We start from the raw sequence: 21,548 nt of genomic DNA on the forward strand, positions 1-21,548 counted from the left end.
TAATTTTACGCCTTCCCTAGATATTAACAGGTAAGTTTTACTGTATTTTGGATCCATTTAGCCAATCTCCAGGTTTAGCAGGAGCACTTTTAGCTTAGCTTAGTGATTTAGCTAATGCTAAATCATTGATTTAGATTAGATCATTAGCATCTCTCTCACAAAATGTTTTGATAATTTTCCTGTTTAAAGCTTGACTCTTCTGTAGTGTCTTAATATAAAGTCAAGAGTCAAGCTTTATTCAAGAAAATTATCCAAACTCTTTGGTAATTTTTGAGCCACATGCTAATTATCTTATTTAATTTAATGGAATATGCTAAGCTAAGCAAAAACCACTCACTTGTAAAAAAGAGGTATAATACAAACTTTATTTTTGATATTACAGCATTGAAACAAATCCAAGGACACCAGGAAATCTTCAATGAATTATTATCTTCCCTGCACACTTAACCCGGAAGTGCTTCAGTACTTTAATGCTGTCAAAAATAAGCCCGCTCTCTGCTCCCCTGCCCCCTCTGGAGCTGTTTTTGGAAATGTATTCAGGGAGTGAGGCTGTTCGCATAGCTGTTTATCTGGATGCCTTCCTGTTTTCCCTGGCCAAAGCAGCTGGCACTGGTGAGGGGGGGAAGGGCAGTTGGTGTTTACAACATCAGAATGGGCACAGAAACTCCAGCTCGTCTTTAAAAGAACAAAAACTCACTACTTTGCACTTTTAGGATGCAGAGCAACAAATGAGCATTCACTGCGATGCACTTAAATGTCAATGCTGGGGTGGGGTCAAAGTTGGGGTGTCCCAACTTGGTGCTGGAGGGCCTGTGTCCTGCTTGGTTTAGCTCCAAATTCCTTCAACACACTTTTCTGGAAGTTTCTAGTTTGTCTACAGTATAAAGAGCTGGATTAGGTGACTCAGGTGTGTTTAATTGGTGTTGGAACTAAAATATGCAGGAAATCGACTGTCCAGGACAGAGTTTAGAAGGTCTCATTATGAATCATGAGAAACTGCTCACACTGCCATCATCTACATTTGTAACACAATTACATCTGACAAGCTGTAAACAGTCTTTTTCTGCAACCCCCTCCCCCTGTTTTTTTTTTCATCAGGACCTGGCATTGATGTACCAGCCCCTGACATGAGCACTGGTGAGAGGGAGATGTCCTGGATTGCTGACACCTATGCCAACACTATTGCCCATACAGTAAGCAACTCTTCTCACAACTATTTAAAGTGTCCGTATTGCAATAGAAAACAAACTGTTAAACATGTTCTTTTGGATTTTTTAATGTTATCAGACAATAGTTTTTCTCTGGACAGACTTTAAGTGAAATATTTTAAATGTGAGTTTTTCAAAAAATGGCAAAATTTTTATCAAAAGTAAATCTTAAATTTTACTTAAATTTTATTTATTATTTCTAAACTAATTTGGAGAGGAGCACAGACTTATGATTGACCACGGCTGGTCTCGCAGTAGCTATCGCATGATATCCCAATCAGATAAATCCAAATGCAGATAAATATCTGGATTTCCTTACGTTAGCCATCTTCATTTTGAAGAATCCCCCTATCCACCCCGACTCCTTCCCTTTTTTAAACATAATTCAAAGGAGTTTTTAAGACCTACCTGAGCCCAGACTCCCCTCTCTCCTGATTTAATCCAAGTTCAGGGCTCTCTCGTAGGACAGCATGCCAAACTAGCATATACCTTTTCAAGCATCTGCTAAGTGTGAACTCCTGAATTGCTGTTAATTATATATAAGTGATATTAATAAAATGTTTCATTATTATTGACCTTATTCTTCAATGCGGAAGTGTGCTCGTTTTTGGGATTTTGTTTTAGAACGTCCAATTCAGTTGCCTTTGGGAGAAATTACTAGGAATAATAGACGGCAGAAAATGGTCAAACTACTTGCTCTACAAACAAGTGTTTGCATGACTAAACAAACAAAGTAGAATTATTTAATATAAATATATCAGTTTGCAGCATCAAGCATCAGAACGAGCTGTTTTTAATGTCTAAAAATGAATGGAAGTGAATAAAACCGAAGTCTTGAGACAAAAAGATTCAAATGGCTGAATACAGTATATATTATTTTATTTTGCCATGACATAGCCAGAGAAACTGATGCAAAACTCAAAACTCTCTTTCTCTCTCTCTCTCTTTCTCTTTCTCTCTTTCTCTCTCTCAAAACTATATAAATTATTAACCATGACATTGATTCATAAAGGTTACACTGTTTTAGATGAAACGATATGGAGTTTTTAGGGGTTTTTTGTTGCTAAATACAGATAACTGATTGCACTTTAACCAATATATGCAGATAAATCCAATTCTTGATCTAGATTTTGATGAGCCCGATTATTAAAATGAAATGCAAACAAATACTTTTTAATAGACATTTTATTTTAAAACCTTAATTGCAGTATTAATATTCACCAATATGTTGTGCAATCATTAATTCTATCACCTTTTCAGTCAATAACTAGCCTCATTTAACAAAAGTGAAACATTATAACTCATATTTGAACAGCAACTAGTTCACGGAGATTGACATGTATCTCTTTTATCATTCTCCTTTTGTAGTCTTATCAGCAACCTTACACCCTTTGTTTGTCTGTCCTTTATAGTATTATGTTATCTATATGACGGACTGTGCAAAGTTTAACTTTGTACCCTAATAAATAGATAAGTCAGGGCTTATTTGCAGTGGCAGTATAAACCGGCCTGCTTTCCTATTATGTATGTACATATTTGAAAGTGTTTTTTTTTGTGATGTGATTATGGATGGCAGCTTCTACTAGCACAGAACAGAGAGAGAGAATCCGGCTGGGTCAGTCGAGTATGAAGATGCCTCAAGCATTACAAAACAAATTGAGCCAGATTTTCACTTTCAGTATCTGCATTTGCTGTGGTGTTTTTACAGTCAGGGTTAGTTCTTCTAGAGGGCTCTTATAATGGTTACATCATCCACTAATGCACTACTGGCACTATCACCATGGCAACAGCGAGTTGCATTTTTCATACTTGTATATAAGAGGGTAATGACTGCGTTAAATCTAGCTTTGCTAATCCTGAATGGATTTCAGCTACAAGTTGTGCTACAAAAATAATATAAGACCAAGATTGACTTTAAATTACATCTCATAGTGATATTTTAAATATAAATTAATAATATTATCAAAACGATTCTTGTTTACATGGATCTGGTGATAAAACTGAAATGCTAAATTGTGCATGCGAAACAGCTAGCGATGCCACTTGTGTCTTTTTATTCTGCTTTTTATTCGGCACTTTAAAACCTAAAAAGTTAAGGCAACTCAAAACATTTAAGGAAACCGATTGTAATAAACCATTTTTAGTTCAAAAACTAATCCTAATGAGTACTGTGAACTTAATCTATTTGAATAAATGAAGCAATTCGAGCACAGCAAAACCCAATAAATGAAGAATTCAAACCAACTGAGTACTGTTAAACCCAATAAGTTAGGTCTACTTAAACCATTTGAGGAAACTGATTGCAACAAACCATTTGAGTTAAACTAATCTATCTGAGCACTGTGAACTTACTCCATTTAAATTGAAGTAATGAGGCATTTAATTAACTTTAACACTGAGTTCAAAACTCTTTTGAAATTAGTAGAATAACTTTCGGTACATTTTGAGTTAACTACACTCATTTCATTTAAAAAACTGAATTGACGGTTGAGTTTTACAGTATGTCATTGGTGTGTAAATGAATTGCCAAAGCATGTTGTTTAATCACAACTAAATATGCATCTTATTTTTTATATAATTTAATATATTTTAGTATGTAAACAAACATATTTAGGTTCACTTATTGCCAAGGTAGTATTTGTAACTTTTGTTTTTTAAAAGATTTTTTATCTAATGCTTGTTTTTTTCCAAATAAAGCTTTAATGGTTTGTTTTAGGGCTGCACAACTATCGTTTCAGCATTGATATCACAATGTGCACATCCGAGGTAGTCACGTAAAAATATATGCAATGCGTTGCATAAAGTGCTTGACTCCAAAGAAGCATAAATATATTTATTTTCCTCCTAATATTAATAACTGCATGCTCGATCCAGACAATTGCCTTGGGCCATCATTGTGATTATTTAATTTATTGTTTCTTATCCAAATATCTAAATTTCAGTGCAAAAAGAAGATTCATTTTGTCTTCTTTCTTCTGAAGATGAAAAGAAAACTATTTTTACTTGATCTAATAATTTTTAGATGTTTGATCTAGAAACGAGATGGCAAATTAAGAAAAGCATTTTTTTAATTGTGCTTATTTAATTTCTGTGCTTGAATATCGTTAGTTTCTCCATAAAGTTGTCAAATAGAGCTATTTGAACCATCTTGCAGAACAATAAAATAAAGCAGTATTTGATGTTGTGCAGCCCTAGATCGTTTCCGTTAATCTAAATGTAAAAGTACAAAAATTTGGCACAAATGATTAAAAATCATTATATTTACTGCATATTGATGCAGCTTCACTCTAATAAACACGGCTTGTTTAAAGTTCTATATCAGATATAAAAGGAAACTCGGTCCACCGATAGTGTCAATCATTTACTGCTCCTTCCTAGAACAGTGACAGAGTCTATAAAGCACAGTAATTGCAGAACTGCCCTAATACTGCAGTCTCAGCAGATATGCATGTGTACAGGACAAATTAGGGAAACATTAAATGAGCTTTGACATCTAGATCATCTTGATAAAATGAGTAATATCTCATCTAAGCCTTGATTTTTTTAGTATGATGCATATGATGGGATTTGATTGCATAGGGACTGTAGACTTGTTTAGAGGTTAACTTGTCCGTCCTCAACAGCAACCTCTGTCTTGGTTCACTTGCTGCTGTGCGTCATTGGTGAACAAAGGTCTTTTAACTTGCCACCCTTTTCTCATTCAGAGATATAAACAGCATTAGTGGGGCTACAGTACCTGTCCTATGAGAAGCCTGTAAACAATTCACTCATCAGTTTATATGGGCTCTGGATGTCATGTTTATCACGTCGTCTTCATTCCACCATTTCTGAGTGGTACTGGTGTTTATATATGAGGAACAGGCAACCACCTACAGGGTATCCACAGAGTCTTAAAATGTCTTAAATTTCAAAAACACAATTTTAGGCCTTTCAAAGTCTTAAATTCACTAAAATATTGTCTTAAAATCAACCCACTCAATTCACCTGTACCGCATGTCTTTGGAAATGGGGGGAAACCAGAGCACCCGGAGAAAACCCACGCAAACGCAGGGAGAACATGCAAACTCACACAGAAACGCCAACTGACCCAGCCGAGGCTCGAACCAGCGACCTTCTTGATGTGAGGTGACAGCACTACCTACTGCGCCTCTGCGTTGCCGAGTTCCCAGTATTGCGTTGCGGCTGGAAGGGCCCCCCTTGCATAAAACATGGCCGAGTAGTGGGCAGTTCATTCCGCTGTGATTCATAATATATTTATTTATTTATTTTTTTGATAAGGCTAGTAAAAATCTTTGCCATTGGCTAATCGGGCAATTAGTAAAAATCTTTAGCAATTAGCCCTGTATAAGTCTGAAAATTAATATCTTTAAGGTTGTAAAAATGTTTAAATGCGATAGGTGAAATCTGCAGAAACCCTCTGTACATGCTGAGGAGTAAGTCAATATGTAGAAAAATAGGCTTCGTCATTTTCAGAAATGTTCATATTTTAAATAATAATTTGCTCTAGTTTCCTAGGAAATTACACGGGTTACAAATTTTTATTTATGTTTTATTTTTTTGCAATATTACCTTTAACAAAAGAAATGCTACTTTACATAAAAAAGCATTGAAGTACTACTATGTTACATTTTTAATTAATAAATTGAAGTGCTTTTTTTTGTTTTGTTTCTCGGATCTACAGTTTTCATGTAAACTTTATTTTAGGTTTGGTAATTTTTTTTTGTCTTTTTTTCATGCTTTAGTTTACAAAGTAGATCCATTGAAACTGATTATCATTTTCATTCATAGCTTTTTGTCTGGTTGGCTATAATTGCCTCATGTTTTTGAAATGTTTGAATTACTGTGGTTGAAAGAATAATGCACTAATTGTCTTTTCTTTTTCCATCGGTGTAGGATATCAATGCCCATGCCTGTGTGACAGGTAAACCCATTAGCCAGGGTGGCATCCACGGCAGAATCTCAGCCACAGGTCGTGGAGTCTTCCACGGCATTGAGAACTTCATCAACGAAGCCTCATACATGAGCAAACTTGGCCTGACTCCTGGATTTGCTGACAAAACCTTTATTATTCAGGTACATAAGCAGAGAACAGTCTGAATATTCTGCCTTTTATCAGTTCCATCTAAACATATGAACTGCTTTTCTACAGTGTTTGAATAAAATAAAATGGCATTAATATCAGCTTGAGATGTTTAGCAAAAAGTTCAAGCTGCTCTTTTTTTTTTAATACAGCGAAAGTGTGTTGTGACCATCAACCAGATAAAAACAAGAACTAAAATATTGTTGATGTTGACTAAAATCTCGCTGGAGATGTGGAACATTAACAGGAAGTAGTAGCTCAACGTTATATTTAGATTTGTTTAACAGTTAATTGTTATATTTAGTATGAATGTCATCTGAATTTTATTTGCTCTTTTTCTAGTGCAGATATCTAAAAAAAATCTTAAATTCAGAATCATTTTCATGACGAGCAAAAGTATTGTCTTGTTTTCTCCCTTTTTTCCCCTTAAAACAATCATAATATGAAATAAGATTATTTTGCTCACCTCATCGGCAGATTATTTAGTTTGTTTAAAAAGAAAAATGGTTAATTTTTTACATTTATTTCTCAGAACAAGTCAATATTTTTTATTTGTCTTGAAAGTGGTTCTCGATTTAAGAATTTTTAGGTATTTAGACTAGAAATAAGACAAAAACTAGGTAAGAAAAGCATTTTTTTTGCAGTGTGCTTTTTGTTGTTACTGTCACACATGACATCACATCACATCATGTCATGCCACTTCAATACCATTGACAAATCCTCTTCTATGGACTCATGGGATAGTAAAGAGTCAGTCGTATGCACACTTAGTAGTTAAAGTACTGTAGGTCATAAAGGAAATATTTTTCTACTGTTTTATGAGTAATATTAATTCAGATTTATTCTTACAGAATGTTTCTTGCATACTGTTTAGTGTGAAAGTACATAATTTTAAATACAGTCACTGTCTTTAACCCTTGTGCGCTGTTCACATTGATGCCAACACTTTAAAATAATGGTCCATTAGTTAATGTTAGGTTATGGATTTATTAACATGAACATACAATCAGTAATGCATTTATTACGGTATTAATTCATTTTTGTTAACATTAATGTTATTTAAGTTAAATAATGTTAGTTCAAGTCAATTCATAGTGCATTAACTAATGTTACCAAACACAGTTTTGGATTTTAATAACGCATTAGTTAATGTTGAACTATGTTTAATAAATGCTTTACAGGATTATTCATACTTGATCAATGTTAGTAAATGTATTAACTAATGAACTGTTATTATAAAGTGTTACCAAATTTACTACACTTTCGTTATGTTAGGGATGAAAAAATTCACTAAATTAAAATGCTGTGAAAGAACAATAAATTATGGAGGAAAAAATAAAATCTTTTGCAGCACAAAAACTTACAATGCATCAAAGACAATGCTGTTAATAATCTTTCACATGTCCAAGTCTGTGATTAATATTTAAAAAATCCAGTCCACTGTTTCTTTTATTTTGAAAATACATCATTTTGTGTGCGTGTTTCACCAAATCAGTGAACTCATTCATAAATTTGGCAATTAAAGAGTTAAAAACCTGTAATTTTCTAAACAATTTAGTATTTTTGATCAGGACTGAGGTTGATTAACAGATGTATGCAGAAACATTTGAAAAAAATATTTATCTGATGCATTTTTACAAGTTTCATACAGTGGATGTTTTTTTCCCCGAACATAACAAAAAGGTAGTAAATTTGGAGAGTATTGTTGAGTTTTTTTCCTTTTATAAATTCAAAGCATTTTCCCAAAATATGTGTCAAAATAAGATTTGTCTCTAAAAATCCTTCCACTAGCTAAAACACAGAAAATGTTGTGGCTAAATTAAGACTCAAATTACCCCAGACTGGATGAAAACATTTCCAGTAGCACATAAGGGTTAATCACAGAATTATTCAGAAACAAACACTTGTCCAGAAACAAGAGTTTTGCTCTGAGATGCTAAAATATGCTGGCTTTGTTTGAACTATTTTCATCCGTGAAGCAAAGAAATGAGAAAAAATTACAGACAAAACGGTGTCCAAAATGTAACTTGCTCAATGGCAACTTAATGTTTTAACACAGCTTTTCAACAAGCAATAGTACAAATCTAATCATGCTGACACAGTAATATACGGCAAAACTGTACTCTTGTGTGATGTTATTAAACTCGATGCGATTTTGTATGCTTTTATATCTAAGCTAGTAGACTGTGATATTTTGGCTACAGTTATATATATTACAATGTACAGCCAAAATATCACACTCTGTTAGCTTCCAGTACAAAGCTATTGTAAGAACTTTTAAGCTGTAATAGTTCCTTTTGTCATTTTTGGAGCATGACAGCCGCTGGTCTAAATATTTTTATGGACTAAATCCGTGTCAATATATAATACAGAACACTTGTGCTGCACCCAAGAAACCCATGCCAGTTTGAATCAGCATAAGGGTGACAAAATAGGTTTTATTTTACGTTGTGCTTGTTACACATTACATGTACTTACTATAACAACAACAATAAATTACCCATAATTACACAGATAACACCTTATCCTAACCAAACCCTTATGCCAACCCTAACCATTTTTAAGTACATGTAAATAATTATTATTACACAGTACTTAAATGTTTAAATTTACACTGCAGTGAGAGCTACATGTGCTCAGTTTTGCTGACACAAAAAGGGAAGAGTTAATCTAATGTCAGCATCTGGCACATCTCAGTTCCCTTCAGATCACATGCTGTAAAGAATCCACTGCAAATCCAGCAAATCACTGCTTTGCGTTACAGCTGTGATAAATCTGTTGACTTCACCACGAACCTGCATGTTTATTTTCTAGGATTAAGATTAAGTGTTTTTTTTTTTCTTTCTCGCAGTCTCTGTGATTAAGATGGACAATCATCGCAACCCAATGTAGTCGAAACTCAAATCAATCAGCGCATCCTAGGCTCAGAGGATTCATGAGGATTACTGTCACATGAAATTACTTTTTTTCTTTTTAAAGGTTTATTGTCATGTGTAGCGTAAAGACAAGAGGAGATGCTGTCACGTGTTTTGGATTTAGAGTGTAGAAGAAAAGAGATGGTCTAGTCATTAGTATGAAACGAAGCCTCAGGAGAGGAGTGGGTTATATAATCCTGTGTTTGTCTGAGTGCTTCCCGTTTGTGCTTTTGAATGTGAGCAGTTGTATGCATTTCTCCTTTTAGACATGCACATGACGACTTGCCACAAATACTATTTGATGGAGAAAAAAAAAAAAATGACGGAAATCTAGAGCAGTGGTTTTCAAGCATATTAGATTGTCTTGCACTAAATTAAGTTGCTCTTAATATAGTAAGCTATTCACAACTGTAGTTCTAACAAAACTGCCGTAGCTGTAGAAAAGCATTTTTTCCTTTGCTGGTTTCTTGTGTTGCCTACTTGAGTCATTTATTAGTTGTCACAACTTGAGATTTATGTTGTTGTTTTTCATGTGTTGTTTAGCAACTTTGCTGCCTTTTTTCCTAGTCTTTCTTTCCCCTAGACCTGTGGATCTAGACTTTACTGTACATTAGGGCTGTCGCAATACCATTAATTCTTATTATGATTCTATACCAGCTAAAGTATCAAGATACCAAGTAGTACTGCGTTACTGTAATTCATAACTCGGATTATAAAGAAAATTATCAAATACTATATTTTATATGTTATAATAGGTCTTGAATTTAAAGTATTTTAAATCAACCCATGTTTATAATGAATTGCAGCAATTTTACCGTCTTTATCACCCCAGCCGCATGTCAGTACAACTTTAAAAGAAGATGCTTCAATCCCGGTTTGTAGACGTTAAATCTGATTCATTTTGTACAGTAACATAACGGATATCTATACAGCAGTGGATATTAATGCGTATCCTGTCATATTTTGTAGTTAAATGCGCGCTCTGTGTGTAAGTCTGCTGTGTGTGTGTACGTGACTCATCGTTGCAACTTCACAACAAATACATCAAATAATAATCAGTGGAAAAGTTCTTACTGTAGTATTTCTCACAATCATTATGTGAGATCTACTTCCTTCATGTCTGTCACTATGCTGTTTATCTGATGCAGCTGAGGTGGAGAATGAGGCACACTCTAACAGGCACGTGGGAACGGTGGGCGGGAGAACTAGCATTAAAGGCACATGCAACAAAAACAGCTGCATTGTGTTCAGAGCAGAAAATTCTAATTTTCTGAAAGGTAAAAATAAATAATCTGATGGGTCTTTTGTGCTGAAAATTTACAGACACGTTCAGGAGACACAAAAGACTTGTCTTAAATCTTGAAAAAGGGGTAAAATAAGTGCCATTTAATGCAGTGCATGTTGGATGTTAGAGTAGTGAACATTTTTTCATTCATTCAAAGAATCATTGAGTCTAAGAGAACAGCCTTTTTTAGGTGGTGATCACGAGACAACTGTTATGTCAAGATAATAAGAAAATGAAGTTATGATCATGAGAAAACTTGTGTAAAATCACAAGATGATTGCAAGAAACTGATCATGGAAAAAAACCTTCAGTCATTTCTATAAAAACTTCAAGAAAATATAGTATCTAAATAAAAAGTAAGAGTAATAAAAGGCTTTCCTTAATTTCAGTGAAGATCACAGGAGAAAAAAAAAATATGGAAATACAATTAAAAAACAAATTTTTGTCATAATTTCTTTTAAGGCTTCAAATACATGACATCTAAGTAAATAAACACTAAAGGATGTTAGAAAATAATAAATAAATACAAAAACACACACACAAAAAAATAAATACAAAAAAAAAAAAAACTAAAGGATGAACTTTTTTGCCTTTCTTGTAAAGAGTCACATCTGTAATATTACAGTATTGCATTACAAATAATACTGTGATTTTTCATATACTGGTGTATTAACCATTACAGAAACATACATACAAGCTAACAAACATAGAAATTAATAATTACAATAAAGGTCGTCGTTTCTGTGTGGAGTTTGCATGTTCTCCCCATGTTTGCGGGGTTTCCTCCGGGTGCTCCAGTTTTCCCCACAAATCCAAAGACATGTGGTATAGGTGAATTGGGTAAGCTAAATTGTCCGTACTCTGTGTGTGTGAATGAAAGTATATGGGTGTTTCCTACTGATGGGTTGCAGCTGGAAAGGCATCCGCTGCATAAAACATATGCTGGATAAGTTGGCAGTTCATTCCTCTGTGGCAACCTCTGATAAATGAGTAAGGAATGAATTAAATGAATACTGGTAGTTTAGCAACTGTGGTCTAATATATTTTTAAACACTGTATATATGTGTCTTTAAGTGCTATAAGTATTGTATTGATTTAATTCAAATATTTTGGAATAGTTTTCTGTTGTCCCCTGCTTAAAGGGGTAGTTCACTCAAACTGAAAACTCTATCATCATTTGTTTATCTTTTACTTGTCACAAACCTGTTTGAGTATCTTACTTCTGTCGAACAGAAAACAAAAAACATCCGAAAACCTGTAACCACTGACTTCTATAATGTTTGTTTTTCCTATTATGGAGTATAGTTATAAGTCAATAGTTACGAGTTTCTAACAATTTTCTAAATTACATTTAAAATATAGTAATAAAACTAAAAAAGTTTGAAACCACTTAGAGGTGAATAAATATTTGGTAAATTTAGATTTTTAGGAGAATTTCCCTGTGACCACTGATTAGGAGCCAATGCCTAATCAAACCACACGGTGGCGCCACCTCCTCATAAAAAAGCCATTCGTAAGATTTTTTTGTAACAACCTCACATGTCCTTTCACCTGTGCTTCAGGGCTTTGGTAATGTGGGTCTGCATTCCATGCGTTATCTTCACCGTTATGGAGCCAAGTGTGTAGGAATTGCTGAAATCGATGGCAGCATCTGGAACCCCAACGGCATGGACCCCAAAGAGCTGGAAGACTACAAACTGGTCAGTTAAAGCTCCATGTACAATCACTTTTCTGAAATGTCCCTCTGTACGTGCTTTTTTAAACACCTTTATTTATGCTTTCTTTTTAGCAAAATGGCACCATTGTGGGCTTCCCCAACTCTCAGCCATATGAAGGAAACATTCTGGAAGCTCAGTGTGATATTCTCATCCCTGCAGCTGGAGAGAAACAGTTGACAAGGAAAAATGCACACAATATCAAAGCTAAGGTCTGACAGCAGTGCCAACATCCGAATGAGCTTGTTATGCTTAAATTCCACTTATCGATTTTTACAGTTTCTTACTTTTTAAATTGATGTAGATTATTGCTGAAGGTGCTAATGGTCCCACAACACCCGATGCTGACAAAATCTTCATTGAGAGGAACGTCATGGTCATTCCAGTAAGTCCATTTAAGTGGTACTCTCTTGTTTGGGCTTCAGGAAGAAACTAATTGGAGTATTAATGTACATTTTAATGTGTAGGACATGTACCTGAATGCTGGAGGTGTCACAGTCTCTTACTTTGAGTGGCTGAAGAACCTGAACCATGTCAGCTATGGTCGCCTGACCTTCAAGTATGAGAGGGACTCCAACTACCACCTGCTGAGTATGTTTTACACTTCCTCCAACTACCTTGTGTCAAAACCCCCCCTTGCACCTTTTGCCAATATGATTACAAGTGGATGATACTAAATACAAGACCCTTTCTAAGTTTGGTATTAAAATGCGTTTTCATCATTGTCGATAACCCAGTGATTAGTGCTCCGATATATAGAGCAACAGCACTTCTGGTGTCCTCAGTTTGAATCCTGGCTCCTGGACCTTTCCCGATCCAGTCCCTAACCCTCTCTCAAATTGAATTACCTGTCATTTTACGGTCCTATAAAATATAGGTTAAAAATCTTCTAAAAAGAAGAATCTTCCAAAAAAAAACTTTGTTTTTGTCAATCCAGTAGCATGGTTATATTATATATTATATAAGAATAAACTGGTCCGTAATCTATGGCCAAAGTAAAACTGCGATGGTAGTAAATCAACTTAAACCTAACTCTGATGTTAACTTCTCAACAGGCCTGCAAAACTTTAATCTTATTTTATTTTGTCATGTAGCACAAGTTAATTCATTTTAAGCAGCACAATGTGAGAAAGAGAGAGCAATGGACATATAAATCTGCCATGTAAACAATGTTAAACTTGCATATATCATGTGAAGAAATTTTTTTGATCCAATTGTGCATAAATCACACCACATGGACATCATATTGAAATGCTTATTGCTTACTTTTCCATTGTGAACTATTACACTATAAACTAGTCAAAACATGCTTGGCAGCAGTGTAGAAAGAGAGAAAGAAATAACTCTGTGCTTAAAGCTGCTAAGTACATTGGGAAAAAAGCCAAAAATCTGCTTAAAACATGCACACTACTTTATTATTACAGCTGTCAAAAAATGCTCAGTTTCATGTTTAATTTGGATGACTGCATCTTTGCCGTGTAATTTGTAAATGAAGATATCGTATACAAGTCATTTTTAAGCCATGATGTACAGTGCTCCGCATATATAAGTAAACCCCTCACAAATCTGTCTTTTAAATTCATATTCTTAATAGGAAGTTACAATATTATATTTGTGCATTTACATTAGATTAGTTGGTACTGAATCTAGAGCTTATTTAACAAAATAACTTACGATAACAGTCCAAAAGCTAGTACGCCCAAATTTATGTTATAGAAAAATTTTTAATACAATTTTAAAAAAGAGCAAAAATTAAGAAAGCAAAAATGTAGAAAAAATTAGTTGAAATTTTGTAGTTTGTATTTTGTTTTGCAGTATTTTGCTTGAATTTAACTTTTATATTTCAAATTTTAAATATGTTATGTGACTAAAATGTGATTTTAATAAATATATCTGTTTAATAAATCTGTTTTGTTTAAATGCACTAAAATACATTGGCTATATTCACTGAGAAATGGATACAAATATTCATTTTTAAAATGGGGTGTACTCATTTATGCTGAGCACTGTAAGTGGGTATTTAAAAAAAAATGGATGGTCACAATTTCATTTGACCATCAAAGTGTGAGAAAAGGGTATAAACAGAGGTTGGAGCCAACTCCAAGTGGGTGAGAATTGAACTCCAAGTGGGCTGCACAAACCTCCTGGAGTTTTCATTTATTTAATGTCTTGTCCAGCCTATTGTATTTGATGAATGTCTACACCTACCCCAACTTTAAAACCAACCTCACAGTAAACTGTTGTGTTTTATTAATGTCTACTATGCCTAAACCAACCCTAAACCCTTTACACTGATTACTTGCGGTGTAATCCCTCCCACTTGGAGGTTTCCGGGCTGCAGCGATAACTTCTTGAGATTTGCAGTTTAAATGTGGCCAAATTGTTTTGATTCTGTCCCTTTTGACCTTTTATAGAGGTAGTTGAACATGCATTTAATTGTATTGCTTTCATAATGTAAACACTCAAACAGTCAAATGCTTTTAGAGTGCCACAAAATACCAGCTACTCTCCATTTGCTGACATCACACAGGCTATTTTTACATGCAGCCTACTAATGTGATTTTATTGAGATTTTCACAATACGTTGAGTACACTTTGCCTCGTGTAATAACAACATTTTGATCAAATCAGTTCAATGAAACTATATCATAGTGATTGTATTAAACTATGTTGAGTAGGCTTTTTTTATCTCAATAAACAAGCATTTAAACACTTGTAAATTAGAGTGGAGATTTTATGCAAGACTCAAAAAAACTCAGGATAAACAGACTTAAATCTTTTAATTTGTTTGCTTTGCTGCTAGCTCCCCTTCCTCTATTTGTTCAGTAGCGATCATGCAAAGCTGATGTACTGTAGAGCTTGATGAACAGGAAAAAAAGTGGTTTTATATGACTCATTTGATGTTAATACCTGGTGGAATCTCCACTGATGACCACTTGTTATTGGATCCCAGAAAACATGATAATACCAGATGCAAACAGGAGCAAAGAGTTAAAAAAGTAACATAAAATCATGTTGTTATTGAATGTGCATCATCACTTAGACGTTATTTAATTCTATTGTCTGCAAGCTTGACTCTTGATGTCCTCAGTGTTCTCTGTAACACCCTTTATGTTCTCGTTTTTCTTGATTCCCTTTCTTCACTGCCTATTTTTTTAGTGTTTTTCTTGGCGTGCAGACAGGAGCCATATAGAGCATCTGGGTGTGTCACAGTTTACTATAGCACACTTTGAACCTGCATTGTTTTTGAATTGTATTCACTGAATCACATTGGCCTGGCTTCCCTTTCTCTCTTTGGTTACACAAATTTAATTGATGTCCAGATGTCAGAGCCAGAAATGAGTCACGAGGCATTAATGTCATTTGCAGTTATTAGAGTGGATGGAAACCAGAGTCATGAAGCTCCTTTGAAGATGGGCACACCAGCAAACCATGAGTTAATGGTTAGCATTAATGGGTGATGCTACCAATATGTGTGGCATGACCATATGTGCCTTTTTTTACTGGATGCATCCTGATTTCTGGCTAGGATTTCCATATTTGACTTTTTCCAATTCTAACCTATTTAGTCCAAATTATAGACCTAAGACCTGCCAGAAACACAAAAATTTAATCTGCCTCTGATATTATGTTGGTTAAATTGTATTTTATACTTGGTCTTTTTACTTTATTCAGTTGTTTTGACCTATTAAATGTACATATCTTCTAGATCTGTAATCAGGAAGGATGGTCATGTGACGATGCATTTAAAAGTCTGCTTGAAATCGAAATTTACAATGTTTATTTGTTTCAGGTAAACAAATAACCAGAGCAAATCTACTGTATTGGTAATCTTCAATGACCATTTCTTCCTTAGCAACTGCATATTAATTATTAGTTTGCTATGGACCCTATCATAAACATGGCACGTTTGCCGGGACGTGTTGTTATATTCTGACTAGTGCAAGCCTAAATTTTCCATTTTCCGCCACGTTGTTTAAATGGCAAATACATTTGTGCCACTTTGTGGACTCAATAGTGTTTTGGTCTCGAAAAGAGGTGTGTTAAGGCGCATTGTTGGGGCGTTGCTAATTTGAGGAACTAAAATAGACTGCAATTGACCAGTTGAACGCAGGTCAAAAGTTCAGTGCAGAATGCGTTAGTTGTGCATCTTAAATGCTTACACATTGCTGAATACACACAGGATGTAGAGCAATACACAAGCATCTTTACAAATGAAAAATAATTAAAGGATTAAAATATTACAAAAAATTATAATTTTCTACATGAATATAAAAACGACTGCCTCCATGCCTTCTTCACCTCGAGGAGTGAAGATTTGAAACAAATATTTGTGCTTAACAAACTAAATTAAACGTTTAGGCTAATGGATGTCTTCAGTAGAGTGTACAACACTCCTACTCCAACCTCAGTTCCTAATCCATGAAAGAGAAAGTAAAGAGGCCAAATGGAGGAGTCTCGTTCTTTATCCTCGTGCTGCAGATGGCGGTTTAACCGTTTTCTCACTAGTGAAGCATTCAGTTTTTCCATTTACACCATATAAATAGCAAATGCGCCATGGCGTGACACAACTGACTCTTAAAGGGAATAGAAGATGAGACTCTGATTAGTTTATTCTCAGAACACACCGGTAACTCATTAAGAGAATAAGCACAACTCTGTTAGACCATGCGGAGCGTATTTTTCTGTCCGTAAAATAGCAAAAAGGGATTTAGACATGCCTTTAATGCTTTTTTGTCATGCACTTTAGACTTTGTGCCTAGATTGTTAAAAAAAGAGCCCTAGGAGGGAAGGATTTGCAAAAGAAAGTCCCACCCATACTTAATATTCGGCTTAAGTTTAAAGTACATCAACATACTGAAATAAAAAAAAAAGTCTCTACAACTTCTGGTTCACTCTGACTATAATCAAAACAAATCCATTTTAGAGCAATTCGAAAGTATAATAAGCCGCCTGCTCTCAATGGGCCCTATCATACACCCGGCGCAATGTGGCACAAGGCGCAAAGTGTGGCGCAATGCCTCAAAATGACATTTGCGCCAAGCGGTTTAAATTGCAAATGCATTTGCGCTCATATGTGCACCCATAGGCGTTCTGGTCTAAAAAAGCAGGCATGTTTTTGGCGCATTGCTATTTTGAGAAACTGTAAATAGTCTGTTCTTTAGACCAGAACAAAGTCTGTCTATTGTCTGGCGCAAAGTGCGCCTGGCTTACACACTACACACAAGATGTAGAGCAATACGCAAATATCTTTACATATGAAAAAGATATAATATATTAAGGATATATATATATATATATATATATATATATATATATATATATATATATATATATATATATATATATATATATATATATATATATATATATATATGATATATATATATATATATATATATATATATATATATGATATATATGATATAAATATAGGATATAAATATAAATGATTAAAATATTACAAAACATTTATTTCTAGCCTACATGAATTTAAAAACCACTGCCTTCATACTTTCTTCATCTCGAGAGGCTTTTTCAGTTCATTCAATTTGCTTTTTTATAATGTTATCATTATTAGTAGTATTATTTATTATATCCATATTTATATTTGTTTTTATTAAAAACAAGCTTAGATTTGTCCACATGTCAGATTTTAGACTATGTGGGGCATAGCAGGTGTATTTGGAAATAACTCAGTATTTTGACCACACTTCATTATTATTGTTCATTTATTAGTTTGCTGGAAATTAGAACTGAATTTAGAAACAAATCTTTGCGCTTAACAAACGAAATTAATTATTTATAGACTAATTGATGTCTGTGCGGTAAGGTTTCCCTATCCACGAGAGCAAAAGCGAATGTGAACTTACTTTACGTCATGTAAATAGCAAATGTGCTTATGGCGCGACGCATCTGGCTCTTAAAGGTAATGGGAGATGAGACTCTGATTGGTTTATTCTCAAAACACAACTCATTAAGAAAATAAACTCAACCCTTTTAGACCATGCCACGGCGCAAAGCGTATTTTCCCGTCCTTATATTAGAAAATATGGATTATGACACGCCCTGAATGCGTTTGCGCCCTGTGCTTTCCGTTTTGCGCATGAACCGTCAAAATAGAGCCCTATGTGTTTCACTGATGGCATATAACAATCTGGATTTTTTTATGCAATTTACAAATCCTAGCCAGTACACTTAAAATGGTGCAGTTGGTCACTGACAACTTTAAAACGTCAACTTTTAAAACATTTTCCAAGTTTATGCTTTCTTAATGATAGTGAAAATTGCCACCCTGATTATTTATTTAATCATTTTTTTCCTTTTTCTGTTTTCCAGTGTCTGTGCAAGAAAGTCTTGAAAGGAAGTTTGGAAAGCAGGGTGGCCCCATCCCTATTGTGCCCACTGCTGATTTCCAGGCTCGTGTAGCTGTGAGTATCTATCTGATGGTTTACCATATTCATCACGTAAGCCTGTTTGAGAGGCAGTTATATATATTTAAATGCATAGTTTAAGGTATTTTTACTCATTACATTTTTATTCTGTTTATTCTTGATGTATTGAGAATCACAGAAAACTGTAGCTTTAGCAGCAACAATACATTCATGCTTGTGTTTAACACACAGGGAGCTTCTGAGAAGGACATTGTTCACTCTGGTCTTGCTTACACCATGGAGAGGTCGGCCAGGGTAAGTTTCCCTAATATTACTGTAAACTTTTGAAGTCCATCAAATGCACTAAGGTAGACGCCCATAGAGTCATTCAGTCACACCATCTACACAACAGCAGGTGAAGCAGAAACCAGCTTACAGTACTGTGTTGTTGTGGAAGAGCTGAAAGTTAATTTTAGATTGCCCACAAACGTTCAGCCCTCGCTTCAGGCAGATTTCAGTCTGATCATTATGCACAGAAAAGCACCTCACCCATTGCACAGATGTCGTAAATGTTTATTGACACTCTTTGTGTTTGTCCTCTATACAAAACCTGCATTCATGCAGTGAAGCATATTCAACTTTGTTTTTCTCATGTTCATTGTTAACTCATGATATTTTTCTCAAATGTAAAATAAATGCATTGAGCAGTTTAGTTGCAGAAAATTGCAAAAAAGAAGCATGTCGTAGAAATGTTTATATGCATTTTTTTAAACAACATAATAGCAGTGTTTAATGTTGGAGGAATTAAGAAATAAATATTCAGTGCTGTATCCCTTATTTTCAATCACAAGCAATAAAAACATATTCTGAACAAATGTAAATGTTCAGGAAAAGAAAAAGGCTCTGGACATTTTTTTTTCTAATTTAAACATTTAAGAGACATAAAGGGAAATATTATTTTAGTATTTTACTCAAACCCATAACTTTTAAATGTAGTTGAAGGCAAAATTATTAGCCATTCTGTGAAACGTTTTTTTCCCCCAAATAATGTTATATAAGTGATGTTTAACAGAGCAAGGAAATGTTTTTGGCAGTATTTCCTATTATATTTCAGATGAAAGCCTTATTTCTTTTACTTTGGCTGGAAGCCCCCCTTTTTTAAATATTTCCCAAATGATGTTTAACAAATCAAGGACAATTTTACAGTATTTCTGATAATATTTTTTTCTTCTGGAGAAAGTCTTATTTGTTTTATTATAGCTAAAATAAAAGCAGTTTTAATAAAAAAAAAAAAAAAAAGAAAAAAAACATTTTAAGGTCTGTCTATATACTGACTTCAACTGTATATATAATTTTATATTAAATTAAAAATTATATTTAAATAAAAATTTCAAATAATTTTATAATTTAATTTATTATTTTTAGAAATGGCTGAAGATGAATAAAATTATCATATATTAATAATAATAGCCCCTTAAGGTTTTCTTTTTCAATTTATTTCTCAGAACAAACCACTGTTGTCCAGTGACTTGCCTAGTTAACCTCACTGACTTTAAGTCTTTAAATTGCACTTTAAGTTGAATACTAGTATTTTGCAAAACAAATAGTATGTACTGTCATCATGGCAAACAAGGTTTTACATATTTCAATTATTATATTTAAAATATTGAAAAAATCTCATCGTTATACAGCCCTTGAGAAACCTTTGTCTTCAGCTGTACCTAGCTGCAAATAATAATACTTTTAATAAATCTAAGTTAATATTAATGATAGCTAATGTTACTAAGTATTGACTACAATGTCTAAAAATGGATCACAATGCTTTGATTACATATATACATTCTTACCATGTAAAAAGCATATGCAGTTTGAATATGCATATTTAATTAAAGTGTTCAAAATAACTGCTTTTTGCAGACAGTGTAGTCAGTGTTTAGTCTATCAGCTACATTACCATATAGATCTTATTTAGTTGTTGTTTGTTGGTGCTGTTCTTCCTCTATGCAAAACCTTTATTCACTTGTTTCTCTTTTGCAGCAAATTATGCGCACGGCCAACAAGTACAACCTGGGCTTGGATCTGAGAACAGCGGCTTACGTCAACGCCATTGAGAAAGTCTTCAAGGTGTACAACGAGGCTGGTCTGACCTTTACATAAATCTCCTTTCACAAAAAACAAGACAAAAACGTTCATCAACCTCTCAATTTCCCCCTTTTAACATATCAGAGTTTACATCATCTTCTCTATCATAACCCCGTCGTATCCCAGAAGCTCCGTCCTAATGAGAAACTCTAGCATGGTTTATACGGTTTCACTGCTTTGCTGTAAGTGCAAACTGGAGCCCATATTCAGGTTTCTCAAGTAATTCTTGTTGTAACTTGTTTATTTAGCTTCTGGTTTTTGTATTGATCTGTGGTAAACTGTTGTGGTCCTCTTCAAATGCAGCTGTTTTAAATGTATGTTGATTTAATCAGTTGAGTTGGTGCGTTTTTGTCCTCTGTCATGTTTTATTTACTTTATTCCTACTGTTTGTCGTCACAGACCATTTTATCGATGGTCATTGCTAATGAAGGAATGAAGAGCGTTAAAAATGCCTTACAGTTGCGAGCAGGAGTTTTATACTCTCACTGTTAGTTCATATTAAAGGGAAGCCCAGCCATTTTGTTTGCCTCATCTCACTGTTTTTAACCCAGAGACGTAATGGAGTACTAGCCGGAAATGTGCTGTACAATTTAGATACAGACTTTATTTTGTATTCAGAGCAGTTTGTATCCCTTGACGTTTAGAGATCTGTTTGTTGTTAGTGTGCGGCTAATGCTAATGCTACAGCTAGAGAAGCCAGGCCACATGTGCTTACATCAAAAGCTGGAAGCTGCTCACCAAACGTATCTGCACCCACGTCTGGAACTGTGTTTTGGGAGTTTATATTGGCTTTTTTTTGTTGAGAATAAATTCCAGTTCTCATAATTTA

At 34.3% G+C, this 21,548-nt stretch overlaps 1 protein-coding gene across 1 annotated transcript in view; it reads left to right on the forward strand.

The window, feature by feature from the left end:
- The window catches only part of glud1b (glutamate dehydrogenase 1b), a 36,254-nt gene extending 14,706 nt beyond the window's left edge, over positions 1–21,548 (forward strand). The window contains 9 exon segments of the mRNA NM_199545.4: positions 1,099–1,193; positions 6,102–6,281; positions 12,051–12,188; positions 12,278–12,415; positions 12,508–12,588; positions 12,671–12,794; positions 18,543–18,634; positions 18,830–18,892; positions 20,615–21,548. Of these exon segments, the coding sequence (NP_955839.2) occupies positions 1,099–1,193; positions 6,102–6,281; positions 12,051–12,188; positions 12,278–12,415; positions 12,508–12,588; positions 12,671–12,794; positions 18,543–18,634; positions 18,830–18,892; positions 20,615–20,734 (1,031 nt within the window). The 3' untranslated portion in view covers positions 20,735–21,548.

This window comes from Danio rerio, chromosome 12, assembly GCF_049306965.1.
Source record: "Danio rerio strain Tuebingen ecotype United States chromosome 12, GRCz12tu, whole genome shotgun sequence".
Classification (NCBI taxonomy): Eukaryota; Metazoa; Chordata; class Actinopteri; order Cypriniformes; family Danionidae; genus Danio; species Danio rerio.